This window comes from Crocodylus siamensis, chromosome 12, assembly GCF_052110815.1.
Source record: "Crocodylus siamensis isolate JL-2025a chromosome 12, ASM5211081v1, whole genome shotgun sequence".
Taxonomy (NCBI): Eukaryota; Metazoa; Chordata; order Crocodylia; family Crocodylidae; genus Crocodylus; species Crocodylus siamensis.
The window spans coordinates 38,345,552-38,373,230 of record NC_143406.1 but is presented as its reverse complement, the minus strand read 5'-3'; the positions used below and the strand labels follow the sequence as shown (position 1 = coordinate 38,373,230).

General features: G+C 44.1%; 1 protein-coding gene across 2 annotated transcripts in view; it reads right to left on the bottom strand.

Annotated features, from left to right (window-relative positions):
- LOC149854960 (radial spoke head 10 homolog B2-like) overlaps positions 1 to 27,679 on the bottom strand; it is a 39,424-nt gene that overhangs the window by 6,586 nt on the left and 5,159 nt on the right. Inside the window, exons 6-17 of one of the 2 annotated variants that reach the window (XM_090024622.1) lie at positions 26,833 to 26,918; positions 22,633 to 22,753; positions 22,075 to 22,251; positions 20,760 to 20,901; positions 18,852 to 18,973; positions 17,541 to 17,730; positions 16,823 to 16,934; positions 14,794 to 14,871; positions 14,240 to 14,390; positions 11,587 to 11,694; positions 10,399 to 10,572; positions 4,031 to 4,168 (exon numbers count right to left, since the gene is read on the bottom strand). In XM_090024622.1, the coding sequence (XP_089880748.1) occupies positions 4,031 to 4,168; positions 10,399 to 10,572; positions 11,587 to 11,694; positions 14,240 to 14,390; positions 14,794 to 14,871; positions 16,823 to 16,934; positions 17,541 to 17,730; positions 18,852 to 18,973; positions 20,760 to 20,901; positions 22,075 to 22,251; positions 22,633 to 22,753; positions 26,833 to 26,918 (1,599 nt within the window). The remainder of the gene's footprint in view (positions 1 to 4,030; positions 4,169 to 10,398; positions 10,573 to 11,586; positions 11,695 to 14,239; positions 14,391 to 14,793; positions 14,872 to 16,822; positions 16,935 to 17,540; positions 17,731 to 18,851; positions 18,974 to 20,759; positions 20,902 to 22,074; positions 22,252 to 22,632; positions 22,754 to 26,832; positions 26,919 to 27,679) is intronic. The other variant, XM_090024623.1, reaches the window with a different exon arrangement.

The window sequence follows — 27,679 nt, the reverse complement described above, 5'->3', positions numbered from 1 at the left end:
CCCTCTACCTCAGTGCATTTTGAATCGTGTCTGCTACTACATTAGAGGACCAGAAACTCCCACAAAAACAGATTCTGCACTTGTGCCTCCAGTAATATATATTTTCCAGTCCTTGGCATCTGCCAATGTGTGACATTTTCAAAGGTTTGCACAAACATTAGCTTCTTAATCATAGCAGTATCACTGTGATACCATTTACGGATATAAGATTACATCTGTTTCACAGCAGGGGAAATGGAGGCACAGACAAAGTCCCAGGTTAGGAACCGGCTCTTGTGGAAACAGTGAAACTCTCAGTACCCCCCAGGAGCTTCATGGAAATTGAAGAATTAGGGCCTGTGACTAGTCCAAGAACATACTGTGAGACAGCAACAGAGGTAGGATGAGAACATGGAACTGCCTGGTTCCTAGCCCTTTGTTCAGTACATAAACTCATGTTATCTGCCCAAGTATCCATCTACAGCAGGGGCAGGCAGTTATTTTGGCCAGAGGACCACTTGGGGAGTTTTAGTGAGCTGTTGAGGGCCAGGTCAGCACCCACCCTTTCCCCCTCCCCCTTGCAACAGCTCTAAGTGGCTCCCAGGCATGGCCAGCTGGCTGGGATGGAGCCACAGGCAGGCAGGAAGTAGCATCTGGGAGTGGGATAGGCAGGTAGGGCCTGGGACAGAGTCATGATCTGCTTCCTACACACCCCTGAGATGGGAGCCAGTTCTGCAGGCAGGGACATGCAGGGAGTGGATCGTAGCTCTGCCCTAGAGACCAGCTGGGACCTGCACAGGCAGGGCACACAGCCGGGGGGATGGGATGGGGTTGCGGGTAGGCAGGGAGCCCTGTCTGGGAATGGGATCGGGATTCCAGGGCTGTGACAGTGCAGGGCCAGGGCTGGGGGCAGAGCCATGATCCACTCCTTGCATGCCCCTACCTGTGGAACCAGTGCCCATGGAAGGAAAATGTGGGCAGATCGCAGCCCAGCACCATGTCGTCACTGCCACAAGATCCCAATCCCAATCTCCAGCCCTGCCCCCAACCATCCTGCTCTTGGACATGACTCCCTGCCTGCCTGCAGCCCCATTCCAGTCACCTGGCCATGCATCTTGCTTGTGGGGGTCCCAGCCAGTCTCCATGGAGACCCTGCCCACTCCATCTGGCAGTCCTGGCTGTGGGTACAGGGTGGATGGGCCAGGGTGCCTGGGCAGCGGAGCTGGAGCTGGGGCTTGGCAGCAGCAGCCAGAAAGAGGCACCACTGGGGCACCTGGGAAATGGAGTCTGGGTACTACAGTTCCCCAGCCCCACTGCATGCCCAAGGACGGCAAGACTAACTGCTCACCTCTCAGGCTGCCCCCCGTACTTGGGCCAGGTGGGGCAAGGGACCCGCTGTGGGCCAGATGAAATGCTTTGGTGGGATGGATTTAGCCTGTGGGCTATATTTTGCCCAGCCCTGATCTACAGTAACAGTGAACAGGCTTTTGAGGCTTTCAGGAGATAACTACCTTGGCTCCTCAGAGCTCTGCTGAATTTAAAGAGGATCTTGTCATGCACATCCCTCTATGGCAGCTGATCATCTAGCATTAGTCTTCCCATCTTATTGAACCTTGCAGTGAACCTTTACTACTGACTATATTAATTAATGGAAGAAAGTTCTAGCCCAAACAACTGCACAAATACAGCTGAGAAGAGAGAAGTTAACGGAGAATGTGAAAAGAGAAAACGAAATACAGTCCTGTGATCCTCCTTCCACGATTCATCCTATGCATCCTCACACTATTGTGCCCTCCGACATGTGCCCAAAAAATGACATTCTACTTCTCATCCCTAAATTCTCACTATCAGATACTATGTGATAAAAGCCAGAACTCCAAATTTCTCCTTGGATCTGAGAGTCAAATTAATCTCATAAAGCTAAATCATTACTACATGCTCATTCATACTTCTTTGTGAAAACACTTGAAAGATGTTATAGACCACTTATACCAGTGTGACATCACTGGACAGAGCTGTGCAAAGGTAAAGGCAGAGTTGCAAATGTTCCCGTTAGCAGAATTTGACCCTGCAGTTTTGTGATGAGATTCTGCAGTTCTTCTTGTGTGAGGATGGACATATTCCAGGCTGCTCTTATGCAGTTCTATTAACTTGGTAACATAAACATGAAGAAAGAATAGTCAAAGCTTATCTTCATTCCAAAGTAAACAGATGAGATGCAAAATATACAAAGGAACATGTTTTCAGAAACTAAACATACTGAAAATATGGCATGTTCTACCAGATGCAACAAAACATGGACACCTCCTCTGTCTCCAGTTCCTAACTTTTCCCAGTATCCCCCAGCAACTAAAGACTTTGACTCTCCAGTGTCATGCTGTTCCCAGCTATAAGGCTGCTGGCAGCTGTTAAGGCAGTCATGCAACTGGGGTCTGAGGAATCCTATGCTCCATTCCCCAAACCATGCAGATGTGCATGGCAGTCACGCAATTCTGGGAACAGGTCATAACATTTCTCAAACTCCAGCTGAATGAATGCTAGCTGCCAGCAGAGGGAGGCATCTGCAGATGGGGACTGAGAAACTTGCTGTTCTCCAGCTGTACCCCTCCCACACACAGAAGCAGGAGTTGGGAGCCAAGAGCTCAGCGTTCCTCAGGTACTGCTTTCATGGGTGCTTGGGAACATAAAGCAAGTAAGCAACTGGGGCTCGCAACTGCACGTTCACTTTGTAAAGGTCCACGGTGCAGTGAGCCAAACACTGGGGAGCCTTACCATCATAGTGCTCCAGGCTTTTAAAAAGCGTCCATGCAGCTGGGAGCCATGGCTGAATGCCTGCCTGCTTTTCTGAGTTCCCTGGGTGCCATAAGTCTGACATTGGTAGAAGCTCCTCAATGTCACTCATGGAACCCCCCATGATGCAGCTGAGGATGGGGGGAGCTCCCCCATGCCCCAATGCTTGTGTAGGGTGCATCTTTAGACTAGCCTGTGCAGCTGGGGGTGGGAGAAGCTGCCCATCCTCACCTGTGCACCTATTTTTAAAGAGCTGCCCAGCATCCTCTGGGATAGATCAGCAGGCAGCCAGGTCTGGAGGCAGCCTCTGAGACCTGGAGCTGCCCCCAGACCTATCCTGCCAACTGGGCAAGTGGCAACTTTGTCCCAGACCCCAGTGCCCACTGCTGAATCGTGATAAGCACTGGAATTCAACACCGGTTGGCCCCGGCCCTGGTTCAGACCCAGGGCTGTCCCCTGTCTGATCCCGAGGATCAGGAAGGGCTGTGCACCAGGCCCTGGAGCTGCCTCATGTCCTGAGGCTTGCTGGGACCAAGCACCTTAAAAGAACATTAAAGAGTAGGGGCTGCAGAGCAAGGCTCTTTAAGTTGCCAGGTCCTGGCGAGCCCACATCTCAAGGCTGACAATCAGTAACTGTTAGTTTTGGGACCTGGGACTACCCATTTTCTAATGTCAACAATCAGCTTGTTGGCATCCAGATGCTGGGTCATGCCACACTTTCCATTTATGGTAACATATAAACCAGCTACAAAGATGTTACACATTTTAAGGAATGTCTTTGTGATTGCTTTCACATTTTGTGGCACCATAAATGTGATGAATGTGTGGCACATTTCTATTTATGGCACGATTAACTTGTTCATCATGCCAGAAATGTAACGTGCCAACATCCAAAGGTGCAGCTATTGCACAATTCTTCATGGTCTCTTTCCAGCTTTAGACAGAACATCAAACATACAAGGGAAAGCAAAATACTAAACAGAAGGAGTTAAGGAAAAAAATACTATGTTTAAATGTGTATGCAGGCATGCATAAGCATGTGTATTATATAGTAACAGTAGTCAACTTTCATCCTACTGCAATTAATGGCAAAGTACATTTAATTTCACTGTGGCCAGCTTCTTCCCCAAATACGTTTCAGACCGTGACTACATGAGACTTAACACAAGAGGAAAAGCTGCTGCCCCCCAGTTCAGACTCTAACATAGCAAAAATGATGGACCCTCCCCCTTCTCTTTTGCAGAGCACTTGTTTTACAGACCTCAGATTTCTTTATCTTGTTAGAGTTTGATGACTCAGCAATCTTGCTTGAAGATGACATCGTATCAATACAGAAATGACTTGCCTCAGAAGCTTCATGGTTTGTGTCAGCACTGATCATACTTCTGCTATGAATGGACTAATGCAAAAATACACAGAAGTGTCTGTGTCTATAACAGCAAAAAGCATAGAAGTCAAACTACTCACTTAACGCCAGTTGATTTAAACCTTCTGCAGTCAGAAATTTGTATACCAAAGTATCAAATACCTGGCTAATGAAAGCAATAAACTTTTCTACGTCTAAATTAGTTTTTCCAACAGGTTATTTCATATATAGTGGAGACTCTTTACGACAAGGTCATTTTTCACAGCATTATCTGAAAGTAGCTTCCTAGGTTCCATATTCACTGTAACCCACTGTCTGTAAAATCTGCCCAGTTTAAAGGTTAAAAAAGGTCTTTTATTTGGGTTCTTAAATGACCGGCATTTTCCAACTCAGTCAGGACTCTGAGATGCAGAGTGGCTTCTTCTAAACTCGTGCAGCATTCCCAAGACTAAACATTCTGCATGCCAAAGGATACCTTCTGCTACTTCTCTGCTGTCAGCACCTTTGCACAGTTGTCTCTGAAAGCATTGTTTGGTCAGCTCTATCTTATTAATAAGTTAAGACAGATGGAAAGAGCCCATTTGATGTCCAGGAGCAAGAGAGTCATTGAACAGGTTTCAGAAGAACTGTACTCTAAGCATGGAAACTTCACAACACAAAGAAGAAGCCAAACTCAACAGCGATATATATTTTCTAAGCCTATGCAAGACACACAACATCATTCCCAGAGGAGTGAACATCTACAATCCTCTGACTACTACACACAGCTCCAAATATGCTTCATAATTATGCAGAACTTCAGAAAAACTTATCATCTCCTTCACATAACCTACACAAAAAAAGAGATCAACTCAAGAAGGAAATCAACACATAATACAAAACTTAAAAGAGATAAATCCAACTATCTTCCCAAACATACAACATGTAATGTTGTTTTAAGAGAATTATCCTGGCGCATGTGCATGAGAGGCCAGCAGGGAAGATTATGCTTAGGGGCAACCAACACAGGTTCATTAGAGGCAGGTCCCGTCTGACCAATCTGGTGGCCTTCTATGACAGGTCACAAAATCCTTAGACGCAGGTGTCGCAGTGTACGTAGTCTTTCTGGACTTTAGGAAGGGTTTCGACACTGTCTCTCACTCCATCCTCATTAAAAAACCAGGGGACTGTGGCATTGACACCTACACAGTCAAATGGGTCACTAACTGGCTGGAGGGCCGCACCCAGAGAGTGGTGGTGGACAGGTCCTATTTGACCTGGAGGGATGTGGGCAGGGGGGTCCTGCAGGGCTCGGTCCTCGGGCCTGCACTGTTCAACATCTTCATCAGTGACTCGGACGAGGGGGTAAACAGCACCCAGCTCAAATTCGCAGACGACACTAAGATGTGGGAGGAAGAGGGCACGCCAGAAGGGAGGACTGGGCTGCAATTGGACCTAGACAGGTTACAGGGGTGGGCGGATGAGAACACGATGGGTTTCAACATTGACAAGTGCAAGGTACTGTACCTGGGGAGGAAGAACCAACACCATACCTACAGGCTGGAGAACTACCTTCTCATCAGTGCAGAGGCAGAAAAGGATCTTGGAGTCATTATTGATGCCAAAATGAACATGGGCCGGCAGCGTGGGGATGCAGTCAGGAAGGCCAACCATACCTTGTCATGCATCCACAGATGCATCTCGAGCAGGTCCAAGGAGGTGATCCTCCCCCTCTATGCGGCACTGGTCAGGCTGCAGCTGGAGTACTGTATCCAGTTCAGGGCGTCGCACTTCAGGAGGGATGTGGACAACATGAAGAGGGTCCAGAGGAGGGCCACCCGCATGATCGGGGGCAGCAGGGCAAGCCCTACGAGGAGAGGTTAAGGGACCTGAACCTGCTCAACCTCCACAAGAGAAGGCTGAGGGGGGATCTAGTGGCTGTTTACAAACTAGTCAGGGGGGACAAGCAGGCATTGGAGGAGTCCCTGTTTCCCCAAGCACGCCAGGAGCAACAAGAAATAACGGTCACAAGCTGGCAGAGGGTAGATTCAGACTAGACATCAGGAGGCGCTACTTCACGGTCAGGGCGGCTAGGATCTGGAACCAACTTCCAAGAGAAGTGGTGCTGGCTCCTACCCTGGGGGTCTTTAAGAGGAGGCTAGATGAACACTTTGCTGGGGTCATTTGACCCCAGCACTCTTTCCTGCCATGGCGGGGGGTTGGACTTGATGATCTGCTCAGGTCGCTTCCGACCCTACCAACTATGAAACTATGAAATATATAAAAAGATTACCAAAGATTTTTTACAACATCCATCCAACATAAAAAGAAGAAATGGAACCAATTTCTACAGGAACAACTTTCCCAGCCACTAAGCAACCAGCAGAGAAACAAGAGCAATACTGTACACCATTCCAACTTCGTACCCAAGGAAGCTGAAGTAACCAATCAACTCCCAAATATCACTCTCTCCATGTACACCCTTACCAAAGCTGAAAATTCTGTCCTCTCTAAAAGGCCTTAATTTCTGTCCAGAAAAATACCCTAGTAAGATACTACAATGAAGAACTAGAAGAATTTTTCTCGACACCTCTGTCTCAGCGAATATTTCCACAACCAAAATTAATCCACTGTCAACAAGACTTCATCCTGTGACAATATCAAGGAATAGATTAACACCAAAAAATCCAAAGAAACCATCAGATTGGACACCTCACAGTGGATGAAAGTCAAACCTTGACCGCTATATTGACTGCTCCAGGGAAAGAATGAACAATGAAATAATCAACAAACACCACTACAACAACTTCTCACTTTCAGAGAGAAGGGCCTTAGAATCTAAGAACCAGCCACCAAATAGTAATAAAACCAGCAGATAAAGGAGGAGCCATGAGTGACTGGTGCCTCCTGAATCTGGGGGGGCACCTGCAGAAGCCACCGACAGCAGCGGCCCTGTCGCGCGGGAGGGGCACCAGCCCTGCCAACAGCGTTGGTGTCAGCCATCAGGGGGGCATGTGCACCCCCACGCACCCCTTACCAGTTGCCTATGGGAAGAGCTATAGTTATCTTTAACTATGAAGACTACATAAAAGCAGCCAAGAGACAACTCTGATACCACCTACTATGAAAAATGGGGGAAGAGCCAACTCCTCTTTTCACCTTAAACTAAAAACCACCATCACATCATGTCCATCTGAACTACAAGAAAAACTACAGAACTGTGATCCCCCGCCACTAACTAACCCTAGGACTTTTTACACACTCCCTAAAATCCATAAACAAGAAAAACCCAGGCAGACCAACCATGGAACCCTAACTGAGGAAATATCGGCTTTCATTAAATCCATCCTAAAACCTCATCACCCAAAGAGCGAGTTTTGTCCAAGACACAACAGACTTTCTACAAAAACTTAAAAAACATAGATCACTTTCCCAGCAATACCCTCCGAGCGACCATGAATGTTACCAGCTTATATACCAAAATCCCATACCAGGATGACTTCCAAGCCTGCCTCGCGTATCTACAAGCACAAGATTACACCTCAAAGAATACAGACCTAAAAGATATTACTGAACTTACACACTTCATCCTCACATACAACACTTCACTTTCAATAACCAACAATTCCTCCAGGCCGTGGGCACAGGTGTGGGCACCAAAATGCTCTTCCAGTAAGCCAACCTTTTAATGGCCCACCTGGAAGAATTCCTCAAGAACTGCACCATCAAACTCATGCCATACCTAAGATATATAGATGACATCTTCATCATTTAGACCAAACACCTGAAGTCTCTGATTGAATTCCATCACAAATTCAATAACCATCACCCCTCCATCAGACTGTCTCTTGAATACTCCAGCAACTTTTCCTTTTTAGACACTATGAACAACATCCAGAATGGCAAAATACAAGCCAGCATATACAAGAAACCCATGGCCCAATATACACAGCTACACAGAACCAACAATCACCCTAAACCAGGGGCAGGAAATTATTTTGGGCAGAGGGCTGCTTACCCAGCTTTGGCAAGCTGTCGAGGGCCACATGGGTAGCCCCGCCCCTGGAGCTGAGCGTGGGGAAACGCAGCCCCTCCCGCACAACGTGGCCAGTGCTCCCTGCTGCAGCCTGCGTGTGGCTGTCCTGAGCAGGCACAGGCAGCCCCAGGCGGTCTGCGAGCGGCTGCAGTGCGGGGTGCCGACCATGGGGTGGGAGAGGGGTCACTTTTCCCCGCGCTCAGCACCAGCTTGTAACCCGCCCAGACTGCCAGCCTGGGCCCCGCACTGGCTCTGGGCTTACCCATCAGGGCTGCACTGTAGCAGGAGCAGCTGCAGCACCCCCCCCGCCCCCACTTGCCACATAGCAGTGTTTGCTGCTGCTGCCGCCGCCCGCCTGGAGCTCCCACGCTGGGCAGCACAGGAGCAGTGGTGGCAGACTCACCTCAGCCTACTGCGGCATGAGCTCCAGGTGGGCAGCAGCAGCAAACACTGCTCAGGACAGCCCCGCACAGGCTGCGAGCAGCTGCAGCAGGGAGCACCGACCACGGGGCACGGAAGGGGCCGTTTTTCTCTGTGCTCAGCATCAGCTTGTCCCTTGCCCTTCCCACCCCCTTGCCCTTCTTACCTGAGATTCCCATACCAGAGGAGCCACATGGTACCAGGCCAGAAGCCCCTCCTGGGGCTTCTGGCTGGGTGGGGCTGGGGGGGCCCGGGAAGGCCCTGCTGTTGTAGGAGCCTGCCGGGGCTTCCCCTAGGTCCTACTGCCCCTGGCTCCTGTCATTTTTGACAGTAACCAAGGACAGATAGATATTAACTTTCTAAATTTTTTAGGGGCCCCGTGGGCTGGATAGAATGGCCTAGTGGGCCAGATCCAGCCCATGGGCCATATTTTGCCCACCCCTGCCCTAAACACACCATGAAAACTGTAATATATAGCCAAGCCTTCCGATACCACCAAATCTGCACTGAGAATACCCACTCACAAACCTCAGAAATCTCAAAAAGGCTTTCATCCAACAACCACACTCCTCTAGAGAGAGATCATAATTTTGAAAGGGCCACCAAGATACCATCTGAAGAACTGCTGCAGTACAAAAAGAAAATCCCCACGAATTACACATCATTGGTGACATACCATTCTTCCCGGGAACCTATATGGAAAATCCTCAAACAACTGCAAGCCATACTAGAAGATGCCTCAATTCTCGAAGAGATCTTTCAAGAACCATCCATTCTAGCCTTTAAACAAGCACCCAATCTCACCAACCTCATCACTAGAAGCAAACTTCCTATGACCCAAAGCACACCAGATGGATCCAGACCATGCCAGAACAAGAAATGTAAAACCTGCCCAACACATTTCTACCACTCCTACAATAACTGCACCCCATCACAGAACCATCATCATTCCTGGACCCTACACCTGCACCTCCAGAACTATAATACAGTCTCATCCAGTGCACTAAATGCCCTCATGGAAAATATGTAGACACCAAACAATAACTGTACCAGAATGAATGCACACCAAAAATCTATCAAAGACAAAAACACCCAATTACCTGTAGGTGCACACTTCTCACAAGATAACCACTCTCTCTCCAATCTCTCAGTTCTAATCCTCAAAAGGAATTTACAAAACACCTTTTGTAGATGAACCTACAAACTTCATTTCATAAATCTACTGGATACAAAAAAAACACGGACTAAATACAGACATTGGATTTACGGCACATTATAACCTGCCTGCCATCTGATAACCCCAGGTAACCTGTCTGCATTTTACCAGCTACGTTCTATCACCAGTTCTATATTCCTCCTGCCCCTCCCTGTCTCTCACCTACTGCCTCCCATTCCTTCAGATCCTCACTGCCATGTATTTGCATTTTCACAGACTGTTTTTGCATATTGGCTTCTATTCTACCTAGGAGAGCACACAAACACCAACAGACTCTCCCTATCCCTGAAGAAGGGTGTTTGTGCCTGAAAGCTTGCAAAGAACAAATTTTTCCAAGTATTTAGTTGGTCTAATAAAAGATATCACATCTACCCAAAGAACTACTCTAAGCAAGGCACTCATCTGTTGTCATATCACTTCCTCCACTCTATCAAAAATGTCCATCCACTTATCTTCCCACAAACACTTGCACGTTTTTCCATGAAGCCATGAAAAGCAGACATCTAAATCTGTTTCTATGGAACTAGAACACTTACAGAAATTACAGAAATCTATGGGTATAGTAATAACAGCAGTTATAACATAGCTTACTTCATCGTGTATCAACCTTACCTGATGCGAGAGACATTCTGGGTGCTGAGCTATATGCTTGACTCCTGAATAATCCTCACTCCTAGAACTGCTTCTTTTCTGAGTGACATGTTCTACTTGCTGTTTAATCATATCACTGGTAACATATAACAGTGCACAATCCAGGAGAGCTTCAAAGAATTCAAGAAAAACCAACTAGAGTGAAACAAAGAAAGAAAATATTTAATCTCTGAACATGGTTAAAGTCTAGCTGATCAAAATGACTAAATCCTGTTTTCAGATTAGCAGGTTATACAATATTTCACATTATATAAACTAAATGAAAATACTATAATGCATTATCTGCCTGGCTAAGTTTTCACTACTCCTGATATCAAAGCTCAAGAATCTCCCTCTCCCTAATGGGCTGCAAGATAACTAGTATTGTCATTTGGCTCACATAGGTTTTGGCTGACCATGAATCATTGCATACAATGCTGCTACATCATAGCAATGGCCAGGTAATGGATTCTTCTCTTTACTTGGATAATAAATGCACTTGTTTCAGCCATACTATCAAATACAAATATTAAAAGATAAGCTCAGTTACATTATTTGTAAGAGATTTCTACTATGTGAAAACTAATTTTTAGGTGTAAAATTTAGCCTCCTGGACAAAGCCTGAGGGAAATTTTTGTAGGGACTGATGGAATGGAATCAGAGGCTGGCTGTAAGGATGTAAGAAAGTCCTTCTGTACTTTAGCCTATGGGCTGGGAAATAGGCTCCTTCATTTCATGCCCCCTCTTCATGCATTCTGGGACCTGTACCCATGCAGATCTGGAGGCCCACAGCTGTCCTAAAGCCTCCAATATGTTCTGAATTGCTGAGACCTCCTCCCCCCTTTGCAGTTCCCCCCTTAGCAATTAATGGTTGCAAAGGGTCTTCCACTGTCGTGAATATCACTGTATGTTGTACTTTAAAAAAATATTCTCAGTACTTGCTGAACAATCCTAAGATTTAGAGAATGGACCCTGGAAGTCAGAAGGCCACAATAACAAGCACACCATGGAACAATAAGAAGTATATAAGCTCAAAAAACTATATGATGAAGAAAAAACAAAGATCTACTGTTTGCTGGCAGCTTCTAAAAATAACACCAAAGGTTTCGGTAGCAATTGCCTTTTCATGACCTGAAATAAGAATTAACGAATACTTCTTTCCTTTCATACCTCATGCTCCAAGTTGGTGTCATCTCTGTCACGTACAAAAGGATTTTCTTTTGCCAGTATATCCACAACTTTTGGAGAAGTTAATTGTTTGCTTAGAATATTTAAATCCTGTACATAAAACATATTATTAGGACCCAAGATATTTATAACACAGGCCTGTTCTGGCTTCCTTTTGAAATCAGTATCAAAATTTCAGTAGATTTCAGGGGAAGCAAAACTTGGCCCCTCACAAGGTAATCCATAATATATACAAGGTGAATTGGTCCCCAGTTCCTCACTGGGAATTTTGCCATTGACTTCAGGGCTACACTCATACTCGCATAGTATGCTAAACAGAGACGTTAGGAACATTTATGGATTAGCTATGTTCACCATCAACCAATAACTTACAAGGGGACAAGATCTGTGGGCTGGACCCAACCTGTGGACCAGCACTGCACCACAGGTATGCAACATGCCTTGGTTGGGTCTGATCAGACTCAGGGGCAGCACCAGGGGGCAGATTGTGAGGCTCCATGGGCTGGATCCAGCCCAAGGGCCATATGCTTGACATCCTTGTACTAAGCCAACAAAGAGGGGTTTATTTGAATACATTTCCCACAGGAAAGCAGAGGAAACCTACCAGCAAGCAGCGCATGTCTCGAGAGGTAAGCTGACTGTGATTTTAAAAAATCAACAGCAGCTGATCCAAGAACTCTTGATATAAAAGGAGCTCCTTCTAAAGGAATTCAATGTGCTTTCAATAAGCCCTGTAACAAGGACTGAGTCCCAGGTTGGACCATGGTGACCTTTAGTGGCCACGCAGCTCCTGCTGTGCTCTGGCTCCCTGGGTACTCACCCCTTTTTCCCTGCCTGCCATGCCTTGATGTAATTGGTAATAAGGGAGGCTGTCCCCAGACCCAAGATTGAGCCCCTGTACATCTCTTGCCCAGCAGCTCTCTCTCAGATCTGGGTCCCAAATCCTGTACCTTGAATGTTAAGTGAGCCCTCCTGGCTCATGCATGCCCTAGAGCACCATTACCTTACGGCTATTTGTGCTCTCTGACCTCCCCTACAGCTATGCCCAGGCCTCACAAGTGTAACCCATTAATCATTTCAACAGGCACTTATGACCTGCACTAACTTATCCATGTGGTTGACCAGATTCTTTTTGGTATTGGTTGGTGGAACCGGAGTGTGCTCCGTCCACTCCATGCATCGACCTGGTATTGCAGTGCTTCCAGGACTGGTGCAAAAAAAAAAAAAAACAAAAAACTTAGCCCAAGTCCTATATCGGGCCTCCTTAGGCTTCTACACCCTTGTCAGGGCCTCAGCTTTTCTGGCCATCGCCCTTTTTCTCTAGCTGTACCCTTTAGCCCAGGCCCACCATGCTGGACCTGGCTTCTAGGCTCCAGCCTCCTGTCTCACCCTCTCAGGCTCTTGTCTCTTCTCCTCTTTGGACTGTGAGCCCCTGGCCCCAGCCTGTGCCCCTCTTTGGGCTGTGGCCTTAACCTTCTTGGCCTCAGGCTGACCCTCCTGTTTCTCTCCCTCAGGTTTTGGTCCTCTCAGCCACCACCAGCCTGGCAGAGCTCAAAGCTGCCACAAGCCTCAAACACTGCTGGGATCTCCTCCACCCCTGACAGTTCCAACCCAAACTGGTGGCTTAAATTATACCAAAAGATTAAGCCCTCCAGGTATAACACAAACTCCCCCCTACACATACTGGGCCTGAACATAAATCTCAGCTCGCTTTTAACCAAATCAAACCAAACCAAACCTCTCTTTTACACAGGGTCATATTCCCGCTTAAAGTATCAGTGCCTTTCTAGCAGTTCTCAAGAGCAGCGGTGGTGTCAGACGGGCACTCCCCTGTAGCATTCCTACTTGGGAGCTCTTTCTCCTGCAGCATCCAACTGCTGCCCTGGCTCAGGATGTGGGCTTATATTCCTCAAGCCCTGCACCTTTTTGGTCAGCTGACTCTGCAGCCACACAGGGGTTTACATTCTGGGCCTAATGAATCAACTCCTTTGCTTTGCTGCTGCTTAACTGTCGTTTGCAGCTCTGGACTACTAAGCAGCCTAAATGTCTTCCCCCTTCTCCTTATTGCCGGCAGCTGGTTACAAGTCTGCCTTTTCCTTAGCAGTTAGCCAGCTTACCCTGCTGCAGTTTTCTCTTAAAGTAACAAGAGTCTGCTGGCTCCCTGTTACAGCCCTAAATTCCAGAGCAGTTTAATCAAACTTAACATTAAAACATTTTATAAAATAACATTCAATAAAATATTTTTTAAATTCTGGATTTATGAATCTTGACCACAACAAATGTTACAGTTTAAACACAAGGATTAAAATGTTGAAATAATTTAATGGCCAAACAAAAACTGCTAGTAAAAATCATTATATAAATTCTAAAATATACTTGAAATTAACCTAAATTATCCAGAAACAGAAACAGAGATTTTGGAGTTCGATCCTACAAAAAGTTAATTATGTAAGGAACTTACTCAAAAGAAGTCATCCCTTTGAAATCAATGGGACATCTTAGGACAAGTAAATTCATTCACTAAAGTATTTGCAGGATCAAGCCCTTAGGAGAAACCATTTAAAATAGCTACTGCAAGCAGGATAAATAAGTGAACACTTAAAAACACAAATTAAAGTATGTAAAATGTGTTTACTTTCAACATCCAGAGGAAGTGTCTCATCTTCATTGTGGGTTCATGAGGGGGTCTAATGCTTGGTCTGCAAAAGGCTCCGTATATCTCCCAGCATTTATCAATGTAATTTATGGCAGAGGCAGTATGTTGCTGTTTGTGAAATAAAATGCCTGTAGAAGGGAAATGGAAGATGACAGAAGTTAAAATGTTGGTGGGTTTGGTTGTAGCTGTGTTGGTCTAAGGAAGGGGCGGGCAATTATTTCAGGCAGAGGGCTGCTTACTGAGTTTTGGCAAGCCATTAAGGGCCACATGACAGGCAGCCATGGGCAGTTAAATATTAATTTTCAAATTTTTTAGGGGCCCCATGAGCTGGATAGAATGTCCTGGTTGGGCCCATGGGCCACATTTTGCCCACTCCTGGTATAAGGACATAGGCAGACAAGGTTCTTAAAGTAGATGTGATATCTTTTATTAAACCAACATCTACTCTAAGAACTTTACTTGCTGAAGTTAAAATGTAGTTACTACACTAATGGTAATGAATTCTGTATAACAAAGAAAAGTGGTACTTAACTTGTACATGACAGGCATGTGGAATAATGTTCTTGGACATCATCTTTGAGAAACACTTGAATAGATATGGTCCTTTCTCACTAAAATTAAAACGAAGTGTTATATTACACTGTCAATCTGTACAAAAAAGTACTAGCAAAAATTGCCTGATTGGATGTTTATCCAGTAAAGTTATGTTATGCTATCCCACTGTGTAGCTCTGAGAGGACAAACTATGTTTATTAATCTCAAGAACAAAGTATTAGTTATCTTTTATATGTATTATACAGGTACTGGGTGGGATTTTCAAAAAATACCGAAGTGCCCAAGGAAATGTCTATGCTATTATTTAAGGTCAACCCTGAGGATTACTCTTAACTAGCCTCAACTACATGAGCCACCCATTTCTGTCTGTATTACCTATACTAGCACAACTGAACAGCAAACACAGCAGATGCCATGCTAGGATTCAGTCTGCCTATTACCAGTCTCTCCTGTGCTAAGCTCCGATCATAGGCAGTCAAGACAAGAAGTATGGTACAGACAGGCCAGAAGTCACATACCAACAGACTTCTTATACTAGGCTCTGCAGCACTTAAATGAACACACGGTGAGGGGAAGAGTAGTGCTACAGGGAAGTTCAGTGTCAGTTCTGATTCTCCAAAAAAACTTCTGAGGAGTGAGCTAAGGGGATGGTCAGAGGGTTTGGACTAGAGCACAGGTTTGAAAGTGGCTCTAGATAATGTCACATAAGGTTTTAAGGAAACTTAAATTGTATGTAAAATATAGCACTGCAAAATAAGTGCAGTTCCCAGCTGTAACTCAAAACAATTTTTGCAAAGCGTTCTGAGTTACAACGTTACCCCAGACCAAACAGAAGTTCAGTGTTGGTTCCAGGAGGGAGGGGAACCTAGCTGAGGGCTGGGAGCCTGCAGCCAGGTTCATATAGCAACGGCCAGGCCTCTCTGCCAGTGTCCATTATTTTCAGAAAGGGAGGGAGGAAAGGCAGCGGAAGCCCCATTCTTGGGGCTCTCCAGTCAGTGCTGAAAGATGGGGTGCATGAATTGGATCCCCCCCGCACCTTCAGAGGGAGCCCCAATACACCCACATCCCCACCCTCCAGGAGGGGCTAAAAAAACCCCCAGACTGAACTCCTTCCACTCCCTTTCCGAAAACATCAATAAGCTAGGAACTTCAGATTTTTTTTCATTGGGGTCACTGGTTTTTTTGGTGGTATTGATAGATGTTGAAAGGTTTAATGTGATAAACCCTATAGACTGAAGTTACAGGGATAAATAGTATACAAAGGGTAAAGGCTTTACAATCAGAATTTCTAATTCTGAGCACATCCTTAACACTTTATTGGAATCCACACTCATTACTGCTTGAACTGCCAGATTTAATTGTACTGTTAAAAGTGATATGTTGTTCATTACTGCTTGCTTTTCTTTACTGGCCTACAGGCATACAGAACTTCTAAAACCTATTAAAATACAAATTTTCACAGTTGTCTCCTTTCCCCTGAACATATTTTGTATAAGGAAACAAATGCAAGTTTTTATGCAATTACACATTAAAAAGCATCACCAATTAGACAAAAGCACTCCACATACTGATGCTGTTGTTTAGGCTTTATCCTACTATTGCTTTACCAAAATCTGCACTCCACAAGCCTTGAGAGTAAGAATCTTTAGATTATTTGTAGAACTCTGTATTGCAAGCCCAAACACCACCGGTCAATATTAATTTGAAACAAACATGCTTGCCAAGGACACTCTGTAAACAAGTCAATACTAGTAGAAATCAGAAGGGGATTATTTCCTGCAAAATTCAGAATCAATCTACTCAGCAGGACTGTGAATAGGACATAACCACAAAAAGGAGAAAGAAAAAGAAGAAAAAGAAAAGGAAGAGGGGTCAGAAAAAGAAGAGGGGTCAAGGAAGTAAAAACAGTGATCATGCTCATCCTGAGACAGGCTACCCTCTAGTAATTACATAATAGCTGACTACTGAAACTCAAAACAATTCACACTATAAAAAAAAGCAACTTACTCATGCTCTTTGTGATAGATATGAAATGCTAGATGAATAAGGTAAGACAAAAATGTTCTCAGCAGCAACGTCTCATATGGAGAATGCAACTCCTCAGGTGGTACGTTATCTCCTGAAACAGAAGGGAAAAAATGAAGGCAAGAATCCTTACTGTTGTCGCTAACTGAATCACTTTGATCTACAAATGCTAAAATTACATCATATATCCCTATGGCCCTCTCCCAGCATCCTATGATCTGCCATATTGATACAGCATCCTGAGAAGAAATACAGCAGAAGTGGCATTACTGCCAAACAAGCCAGCCAACAGGGAATCACCAGGATCATTAGAAAGGAAAAAACTTATTAATGCTCTTCTAGCCTTTGGCAAAGTCTGATCCTGCGGCTGGACCTGCCTGCATTTTTCTGTCTTTCCAGGAGCAGTTCTTAGAGATCTTCCCCGACACAGAAGCTGATACCGCTTTAATAAGGGACTGTGTGTGCATGTGTGCACATGCACGCATGTATACATGTTATTTTGGGTTTATTTTCACCTGAAAATATCAAAGCACTTAAGTAAATCTTATCAGGCCTACTGGGGAAACTGAGGTAAGTAAGCAAAGTGCCCCTGAACAAGCCAATCTGAGAGCTGTGTAGAATTCACCTATCAGGCTCCCTGTCCTCTAGTCAAAGGATTAGAAGCTTTGATTAATCAACAACAATAAATAGGAATACAAACCATTCAGTATCCTATCCATATCAGCAAGGGTTATATTGCAATGATGAAACTGACAGTCCTTTAGAAGTCTCCAGAACTGGAGCTTAGTCATCAGGAAGGTGTTGTCAAGTGACTGATCACAGCCTAAACTGCTGTAAAAACTGTAGATTCTTCTCAGTTCTGAGATGTGTCTCAACACAGCATATTCTATCTGAATAAAACAATAAATGTAGGTGTTAGCTGTAGTCTATTCACATGGATACTGTTTCGACTAAACCCATCCTGACAAAATCTGTTATCAAAAACTGTTTTTTTGATGGTTCAGGATAAACAAATGTGTTTCACGAAGCCCCTGACACGTTACACCTATTGTGCAATTAAATGGTTATTTGCACAATAAATTATGGTGCGAGTTTCCATTGAGTGCTAAAAACTGTTGCTTGGTAGAAATAACATCTGCCAGGGACTTTGGTCAATTTACCAGTGGACAAACATCCAGTTCCCCAAAACAATACCAAATCTAACACACCAGATACCCTTTGGCAGTCACAGCACAGAAGGTCCAAACACAATAGATATGGAGCCTGAACTGCCTTTTGTCCCCACAGGTCAAGTACAAGAGACACTGGCAGGAAGTCCAGGGGAAACTTGAACTGATGCCGCACAAATTGTGTAAGATAGCTAGAGGCCTTCAATATCATTTGCTTTACAGAAGAACACAGAAGTCACGTAGAGTGAACAAAGTCGTATTGTGCAAACACAGAATAAAAGGCAGGCCCTGCCCCCAGAGTTTAATTTTTCAGAACTGTCTATCATAATTTGACTGGGCAAGTGGAATGTTATACTTCTTTGATGACACCTTGTAGAACGTGGGTGTGTCTACACCAGATGCAAATGTCACTGTAGTGATGAGCAACGTAGCATCAGCAGGCGTGAACCATGATGCCGATGCTACTGCGCAGTAGCAACAAGCTACGTGGGAAGCAGCATGAGATAAAATCCATGAAGCATTGGGACTGTGCAGTAACTGTGCAGTCCAGCACACATGTAGATGTCCACAAAGGTTCCCTACTGTCCCAAATCTTATGACATTTAATGCTTTTTCACTTGCACTGAAGTGTTCTGTTTTAACACTTTTTATGGGATGCTCAGCAAGAGGAATACTGCCTGTTTGGTATGTCCCTTCCTATATCTTGCTGTTGTTGGTTACCTTCTTCAGACTTTCAGATCACAGGTGAATACAGACTTATACATAAAATGCAAATAAAATCAAGTTACACAGAATGAAGAACAGCACCAGGCACACTGAAGAAAGCAGATGCAGGCTCTTACCTGTTTCATTTCCTCCTTTCTGTCATTCTCTGGAATCAAGTCCAACAATGAAGATATATCTAGTTCGATGTTTGAGCCCAAAACAGAAGTATTTCCTTGGCCATCAGTTATACTGATGGTCTCTACCAAGTGAGCAAAAGTAACAATTAGCCTTGCTCCACTAAATACCTAGTGATATACAAATATAAAATAATATTCTCTATTCTCTCTGCCCCTTCTCACTGATTTCAAGAACAGAAGACCTAACTCAGTTGATGAAACAACTGTTTCACTGGATGAATCTTAACAGATACACATGAAGAAACATTAAGACATATGCACCTTATTAATGAAACATATCACACCAGGTTATTCTATTAAAGGCTATTCTTGTTAAATTTCCATACTGCAATGTTTCCAAATACACCTAGATTATAGATTTAGCAGCACATGGCAAGACTTTTCAAACAGTCTTCATTGTCAAGGATGAGAAGAAGCGTGGAAGCGAAGAACAAATAATTGATGGTGCCCTTTCTTGATGGTACACCCAGTGGGAAAATGTTATTATACAGGTTTCCCTCACTTTATGCTGTACATGTGTTCTTGGAAAACGGTGCATAACTCAAGTTTGCATAAAGGGAACCCACTTTACTACGTAACAAATTGGGATACATTCCAAGACCTCGAATTTACTGACCCCCAGACCCATTTCTACCACTTTTACAAGATAATTTTGGTACTCACCAACAGCAGACAGTACATGCAAGCACAGGGCACTATCATAATCAGGATGGCAACTACAGAAACACGTGTTGCAGACAACGAGCGAGGAGCACAAGTTCACACAGGAGTAGATATTCTGGTGTGCCTCATTCCCACAATGCACAGCATAAAGTATTGACTGGGGGCTTCTACCACACTGATCACATAAGAGTGAATTTATCTCGCATATAATGAATTTTTAGTATAAAAGGATTTATACAAAAAGGATTTATGCATGGAGCAAATTTTTATATAAAAAGGATTTATGCATAGAGCAAATTCACATACAGAACCCACATAAAGCAAGGGAAACCTGTGTGTCCTTGTCAAAATTGACTGTTCTTAGCAGAAGATAGCTACTGATTTTAAAATTACAAGTTCATCTGGATAGAGTTTGTCCCAACCTGCTGCCAAATCAGGACAGAGCAAAGGAGAGGTTTAAATCATCTGTACATGTATGCTCATGACTTATGCTCTATCTAGTTTGGCCATGTCTCAGGCTTTGCATGGGTGATGTAATACCTAGGCTGAAAGCATGATGCAAGGTCCAGAACACTGAGAGCCTTATAGACACCTCCATTTCTGAACTTAGCAGCCAAACAGCAGGTTTTTGTTGTTGGGGTTTTTCTTGTTTTGTAGGTGAAGGGACTGATCATGAAAATGTAAAACTTTTTTTTTCCTGTCACCTAGATACATATTTACTTTTTGGTCTAGTGAACAGAGACTTAGGAAACCAATGTAATATAAAATCAGTTTAATTTTTAAATGACAATACTATGATCTAAATCTGCAATTATCCAAAACAACTTATATTAGTAATTGGGAATTTTGGTTGTCTTTTAGCTTCTCCTTTTTACTTTACACATTTAGCTACTCTTTTTCCTTGGAGTCTCAGATTGGCAGAGACTCCCTATGCCTGAAGAAGGATGACTGTGCCCAAAAGCTTGCTAAGAATTTTTTTCCAACTACTCAGTTGGTCTAACAAAAGATCTTGCATCTACTCAAAGAACCCTGTCTGTCTATTATTAATTCAAATTTAATTTAATTTATTAATCAATACATCTGTGGGACATGTATATGTTTCCATTTAAAAGTCATATATCACTCACGTAATTCAAATATTTTAAACCAAACTTCTCTGTTTTCCTGTCACTTCAGGCTGCTTACCAGTGCCAATGGGGCTTTGTGTGCAAATACCACTCAGATCCTGTGTATTCACTGCATCCACTTGAAAAGTGGGATAATCTGCAATTTGATCATTTATAAACTCTCCTTCGTAAATATGTCCATTCTTGAAGACAAACCTTCCCTAGAGAGAAGAGGAGGCTCTTTGTTTTTATTTATATATATGTGTGTAAAAAGATCACTAGAAAAGAAATGCCTTCCCTAGCACTTAGAAGGCTTCCTTCTGTAATCTAAATCAAGTTTAAATTGCAATCCATGAGATACTGCAAAATGAAGGATGATAGTTACACTCTTGTGCAAAGAATGTTGAGGTCAAGTATTAAATATCTGTTCAATGCATTTAAAACAGTTTGCAGCTTTTCACAACAGACTGTGCCTAGATTTTGGCACTTTAGATGGGCTGGAAGCACCGTATTCATGTGGGTGTGACCTTGTGCAAAGGCAACTTGGAATCTTCTGGAGGAAAAAAGTGCATCAGATATTAAAACTGACCTTAGCCAAAAAGACAAGAGAAAGTGAAGGCTACTTTTGAACCGAGAGGCTGAAAAGAATCAGACATATCTCATGCACTGAAAAAAACCTGTGTTAAAACATGTTTCATCATATACAAACTGTGATCCTCCTCAGCAGTCTGATCCAGTGCCCAAGGAGCTTAATGGAAGGACTCCCCTTGACTTAGTAATCACTGTAATTGATGTGTGCACTTAGCAAAATGAATGAGGTTTTCCTTGAAGAAACCTAGCCATCTGCTACAGAGGGCATGTCTACACATGATATTAACATGCAGAAACAAACTTCCCAATAAACTGCAGAGATCCCAGGTGCACGGTTTACCAGTGCGCCTGGACTGCAGCGCATTGAGAGGGATTGCAGCAGTCCCAGCTGGCCAGGGGCTCAGTGGGGAGTGTCAGCCCAGGGTTGCTCCAACTGGCCTCAGTGTGCTGTGGTGGGGATGGCTAGGGCACAAAGGTGCGTCAGTGCAGGGCTAGCTGGCACATAGCTCCTGCACTGAAGCATGCTTGTGCCCCAGCCAGCTGTGCACAACAGCTTATGAAGAAACAGCCTACATGTGCACAGCTGTTCATGAAAAAACTCCACGGTATTTACAAGTACTACCCTGCTGTGGAATGTATTGGTTTTTGTGGAATGTATTGGTTTTGTGCAACCTAATAAAGGCATTGGACATTTACTGCAAAGTTAATTAGTCGACTGCGCAGTAAATGTCTTGTGTAGACACAATCAGAGCCTCTTTCACTATCGGGGCATTTTATTTCTCTCATTACTGGTTGATACTCACAAAGCCGTGCTTTTTATTGCAAATCCATTCTCCATCATACATTGCTCCACTGGCATAGATGAACCTTCCATGCCCATGACGATCACCCTTCACAAAATTTCCTATGTATTCATTCCTTAAAGGATACTGAGACCCAGGTATTCTCTTCAGAAACCAGGTGTGGGTACCATACCCATGCTGAAAAAAATATAGGCTATTATGAGAACTCTACTCTGGTACAGATCTAGTTTCACAGAAAGGAGGAAAATAACTCTGGACACCTGCTGATAATTACACTAACTGGGATTCAATACATCTCTGGGGTGCCCCAGCTATGACACAAGGTCTCCAGTGGCAGCTGTGGGAAAACATGCTACATACATCTTTATTCTACCTTTGTCTTAAAATACTGAATTTAGATACCAAGCTAAATGACTAATAAGGTGAGATCTACATTGTCATAAAAGCAGCTTTATATAACTTGTTCATTTGAAGGGCTTTATTTCCAATGAAACTTGCATACTATGCCACTCGACCTGCCTAGTGCAGCTCAGGTATTGAAGGAAAGGAAGGTCATACCTGTATGCCATTTGCCCATTGCCCAGTATACTCCTGATTTATTGTCAGCCACCTCATCCTTCCTTCCCCATGGCGTACATTTTTCTCCCACTGACCTTCATATATATTTCCTGATTCATAACTGCATGAAAACAAAAATAAAATTAATTATTTAGCCATTGGATAAACATAGACAAAAATGGGGGAGGCTGGCACAAATGATAGGTAGATGCACAACGCCCATTGACTTTCAAGGAGAGTTCCACATTTTTGCTTGGGGGAAAAAGGCAATGCTAGAAAAAAGAGGATATGGACTCCCAAGAGGGTAGAAGCTAGCAGCTTGTTACTTCTGGCAATAAGCAGAAATCTTTACCTCCACACGCAGTGGTTCGTCTGAAGAACAGATATACAGCCCTGGTAACAGAGAGGGAGGAGCATGTTCCATTGGCCAGACAACCTCCACCAAGAAGCTGTGATGGGTGGTGGAGGCGGTGGTGGTTGGAGACTCCCTTCTGTGTGGAACGGAGGGAGCCATCTGCCAAATCTGATCGGCTGTCAGAGATATCACGGAGGAATTACCAAGACTCATCCAACCCTCTGATTACTACCCCATGCTGCTCATCCATGTGGGCACCAATGATACTGCCAGGGGAGACCCTGGGCAAATCAAACAGGGCTCTGGTTGCAAGGGTGAAGGTGTCTGGGGCTCGAGTCATGTTCTCTTCAATCCTTCTGGTCAAGGGAAAGGGCCCAGGGAGGAGCAGATACATCCTGCAGATTACCTCGCTGCGCAAGTGGTGTCGCCAGCAGAGATTTGGCTTCTTCAACCATGGGATGCTATTCCAAGAAAGATTGCTGGGAAGACATGGGATACACCTGACAGAGAGGGAAGATCATCTTCACAGATAGGCTCGCTAACCTAGAGAGGAGGGCTTAAACTAGGTTTGCTGGGGGATGGAGACTAAAGCCCAGGTACATAGGGAAAGGGCAGACCTGAAGGAAGAGCAAGCAGGAGGGGCAATAGGGGAGGTATTCTCATACTTCCTGAGAAATTACGGCAATCATCTAGTTACCTCAGGTGTACCTGAATGCAAGGAGCCTGGGAAATGAGTAGTAAGAATTGGAAGTCCTTGCACATTCATGAAACTAGAATACAACTGGAATAACACAGACTTGGTGGGAGCTCGCATGACTGGAGCACTGTCATAGATGGGTACAAATTGTTCAAGAAGGACAGACACGGAAGAAGAGGAGGAGTTGCACTTTATGTAGAAGAGCCATATGATTGCTCAGAGCTTCAGTATGAAACTGAAGATTAACCTTAACCCATACACTTTCAAGAGGTTGGAGGGGAGAGCAACAAAGATGATGTTGCGGTGGGGGTCTCCTATAGACCACCAGACCATGAGGAAGTGGCGGATGAGGCTTTCTTCAAACAGAAAGCAGACATTTCCTCATCACAAGCCCTGGTTCTTATGGGGTACTTCAATCACTCTGACATCCACTGGAAGGGCAATACAGCAGTGCACAGGCAATCCAGGAAGTATTTGGAGAGTGTTGGGACAACTACCTGGTGCAAGTGTTGGAGAGGCCAACTAGGGGACACGCTCTTCTTGACTTGCTACTCACAAAAAGGGAAGAATTGATGGGGAATGTAGTAGTGGATGACAACTTGGGCAGCAGCAACCACAGGATCCTGAGGAAAGGAAGGGTGGAGAGCACCAGAGTAAGAACCCTGGACTTCAGAAAAGCAGACTTTGACTCGTTTAGGGAACTCATGGGTAGGATCCTCTGGGAAGCCAGTCTGAGGAGTCCAGAAGGGCTGTGTGTATTTTAAAGAAGCCTTACTGAGAGTGCAGGAAGACTAGCAAGTATGGCAGAAGACCAGCTTGGCTTAGCAGGGAACTCTTCAGTAAACTAAATTACAAAAAGGAAGCTTATAAGAAGTAAAAATTTGGGCAAATAAATAGGGAGGGGTATGAGAGCATTACTCAGACATGCAGGGATGAAGCTAGGAAGGCCTAAGCGCAACTGGAGTTGCAGCTACCAAGGGATGTGAAGGGTAACAAGAAGGGTTTCTACAAGTATGTCAGTAGCAAGAGGAGGATCAGGGAAAGTGTGGGTCCCTTACTGAATGGGGGAGGCAACCTTGCGACAGAGGATGCAGAAAAGGCTTAAGTGCTTAATGCCCTCTTTGCCTCAGTCTTCACAGGCAAGGTCAGCTCCCAGACTACTGCACTGGGCAGCAAAGTTTGGGAAGGACGTGAGCAGCCAATAGTGGCAAAAGATCAGGTTAGGGAGTATTTAGAAAAGCTGGACATATACAAGTCCATGGGGCTGAACAGGATACACCTGAGAGTGCTGAAGGAGTCGGCTGATGAGATTGTAGAGCCACTGGCCATCATCTTTGAAAACTCATGGCAATTAGGAGAAGTCCCAGATGATTGGAAAAGGGCAAACATAGCACCCATATTTAAGAAAGGGAAAAAGGAAGATCCAGGGAACTACAGACCAGTCAGCCTTACCATCCCTGGAAAAATCATGGAGCAGATCCGCAAAAAATCCTTCTCAATGTACTTGGAGAAAAAGAAGGCGATTAGAAACGGTCAGCATGGATTCGCCAAGGGCCAGTCATGCCAGACCAACCCGACTGCCTTCTATGGTGAGGTGACTGACTACATGTGGGGAGACCAATGGATGCGATATACCTTATTTTTAGCAAGGCTTTTTGATATGCTCTCCCACAACATTCTTGCAGGCAAGCTAAGGAAGTATGAGCTGGATGGAGTGTACGGTGGATAGAAAAGTGGCTGGAGCACTGGGCTCAAAGGGTAGCAATAAACAGCTCGCTGTCTAGTTGGCAGCCAGTATCAAGTGGAGACAACAGAAGACAACAAAAATGGTTACAGGGCTAGGGGACATGACTTCTGAGGAGAAGCTAAGGGCACTGGGTAGAGAAGACGAGACAGAGAGGATTTAATAGCAGCTTTCAACTACCTGAAGGGGGTTCAAAAGAGGATGGAGCTGGACTGTTCTCAGCAGGGTCAGGGGGCTGTGGGTCAGGAGTGAGAGGCATGGGCACAAGCAGGGGTAGGACACCGGCATATCAGGGCTGCTCAGTGCCACAAAGCAGCACCACAAAGTAGCTGGACCCACATCCTGGTGAGCAAAGCAGGCAGGGAGAGCTCTGATTTCCATAATAAAAAAACTCAGAATTAAACACCAATATTTATAAGTATGTAAAATTTATTTTATTATAATGACTGAGGCACTGGTAGGCTTCCAAACTGCTTTCAAATTGTAAATTTATCATGGAAACATTGTATTCAACTGATACCAATACATACATAGTGGTGTCTTGTTTTAAACATGGAAAAACATGGATTTGAGGGTTTTTTAAAATCAAAGAATGTTGGATCTTTTTTGTATCAAAGATTTTGCAATTGTTTTAACAGAGAAAACCAGGATCCCTGCTGATAATCCAGGGACATGCAAGACTTCAAAGGAGATAGCTGTGTTCAAGGTCTATGCACAGAAGTCTAACTTCAACATGCAAAGGAGTGGGCACTGAAGTCCTGCTTTACTGAGCGGTCTTGAGACCTACTATTTATAATGGGAGAGAGAAGGCCAGTAGATTTTGAAAGTCATGCTCTGGATCAACTAATTCTGCCTGTAGATGTAAAGCTATTGACAGCAATCCCTCAGTTGAATATTTATACACTGGCGTCTGACTGCAGCGCATAAAGACTTCACATTTGTTCAAAACTCAGGGGATTTTACTAAAAATTTCAGTTGTTCTAAGGATGGGAAAGTAGGGGCTTGACTGCACTTATTGCTTACATGGTGCTTTCAATCTACAAAGTAGTTCACAAATATTAGCCAATTCTCTGTTCAATGTAGGTCTGCTGAAAGCAAGCAAAACACGTTCTCATACACCTGAGAGGTGTAGAGAGAAGTCAAAATGATTTCTTTTAAACTGCTGTATAATGTTTACTGTGCCATTCTTTGATTATTTCATCTTCAACTGGCCTTTTTTTTTTTTTTTTTTTTTTTTTTTTACAGAAAATAATAGCTGCATTTTGAGTAGCTTTAAATGCTTCTAAAACCAGCAAGTCAGAGGAAAAATCAGGTCTACTGCATAGAATGCACAGACTGTACGTTAATGTATCAAATAAAAGAGATTTCTGAAGATCTGCTGAACAAAAGTGTTGTTACACCTACCATCTTATCCCCCAGCCCTCTTTGATGTTGTTTACCCAGTCACCATCATACAAGGAGGTTCCTTCTTGATTATAATAAATAGTACCCTGAAACAAGCAGTATGATCAGTTTAGTAAATCACCATCTAAATATTCACATAAATGATTTAACAATATATTGCATACACCAAACAAAACAAGTACCACACGTACTTAAGAGTTCTCTTGGCAGCAGTTACTAAGAAACTGCTGACAATTTATGTTAAGAGCAATTGAGTCTAAAATAAAATAAATCCTGGTATTCTCATCAACATTAGCTACAGACTTAGATAAGACCATGGGTCAACTAGGCACCTTAGTATGATCCTATTCAATCTTGCCCGAGTTGCTGAAAAATTGTTAATGCAAAAAGTGGGGTGGGTTGTGCTCTCTACTGCTTTTTGTAATCTGGTTTGAAGCAAACACAAAAAGTGTGTTAGAAAAATAGATGCACTGAGAGTTTTCAGGGACTTAAATAGGGTGAAATAGGATCTGGCACTATGTGTTCAAAAAAGGCTTATTACATTAATCCAAAAATTGCCATCCTCCTCAAATCCTTTGGACACCAAGAATGCTGTCACAGCTCTGCTACTGCTGCAATGCAACTAACTACAGCAAACATTCTAACCTGGGTCACAGCCTGGCATATGCAAGCTAACGACTTAGCTATTACTGTACTTATTCACGTACTTAAGCTATTATTTTCAGTGCACTTAGAGAGTGAGGTTTGGTTCACTGTCCTTTTCCCAATGCATCCTGAGCTGCTATTACTACCGAGGTTTATTTTAATCACACAGCCTCAGATTCTTAACTTCTTGACTGACCTGGTC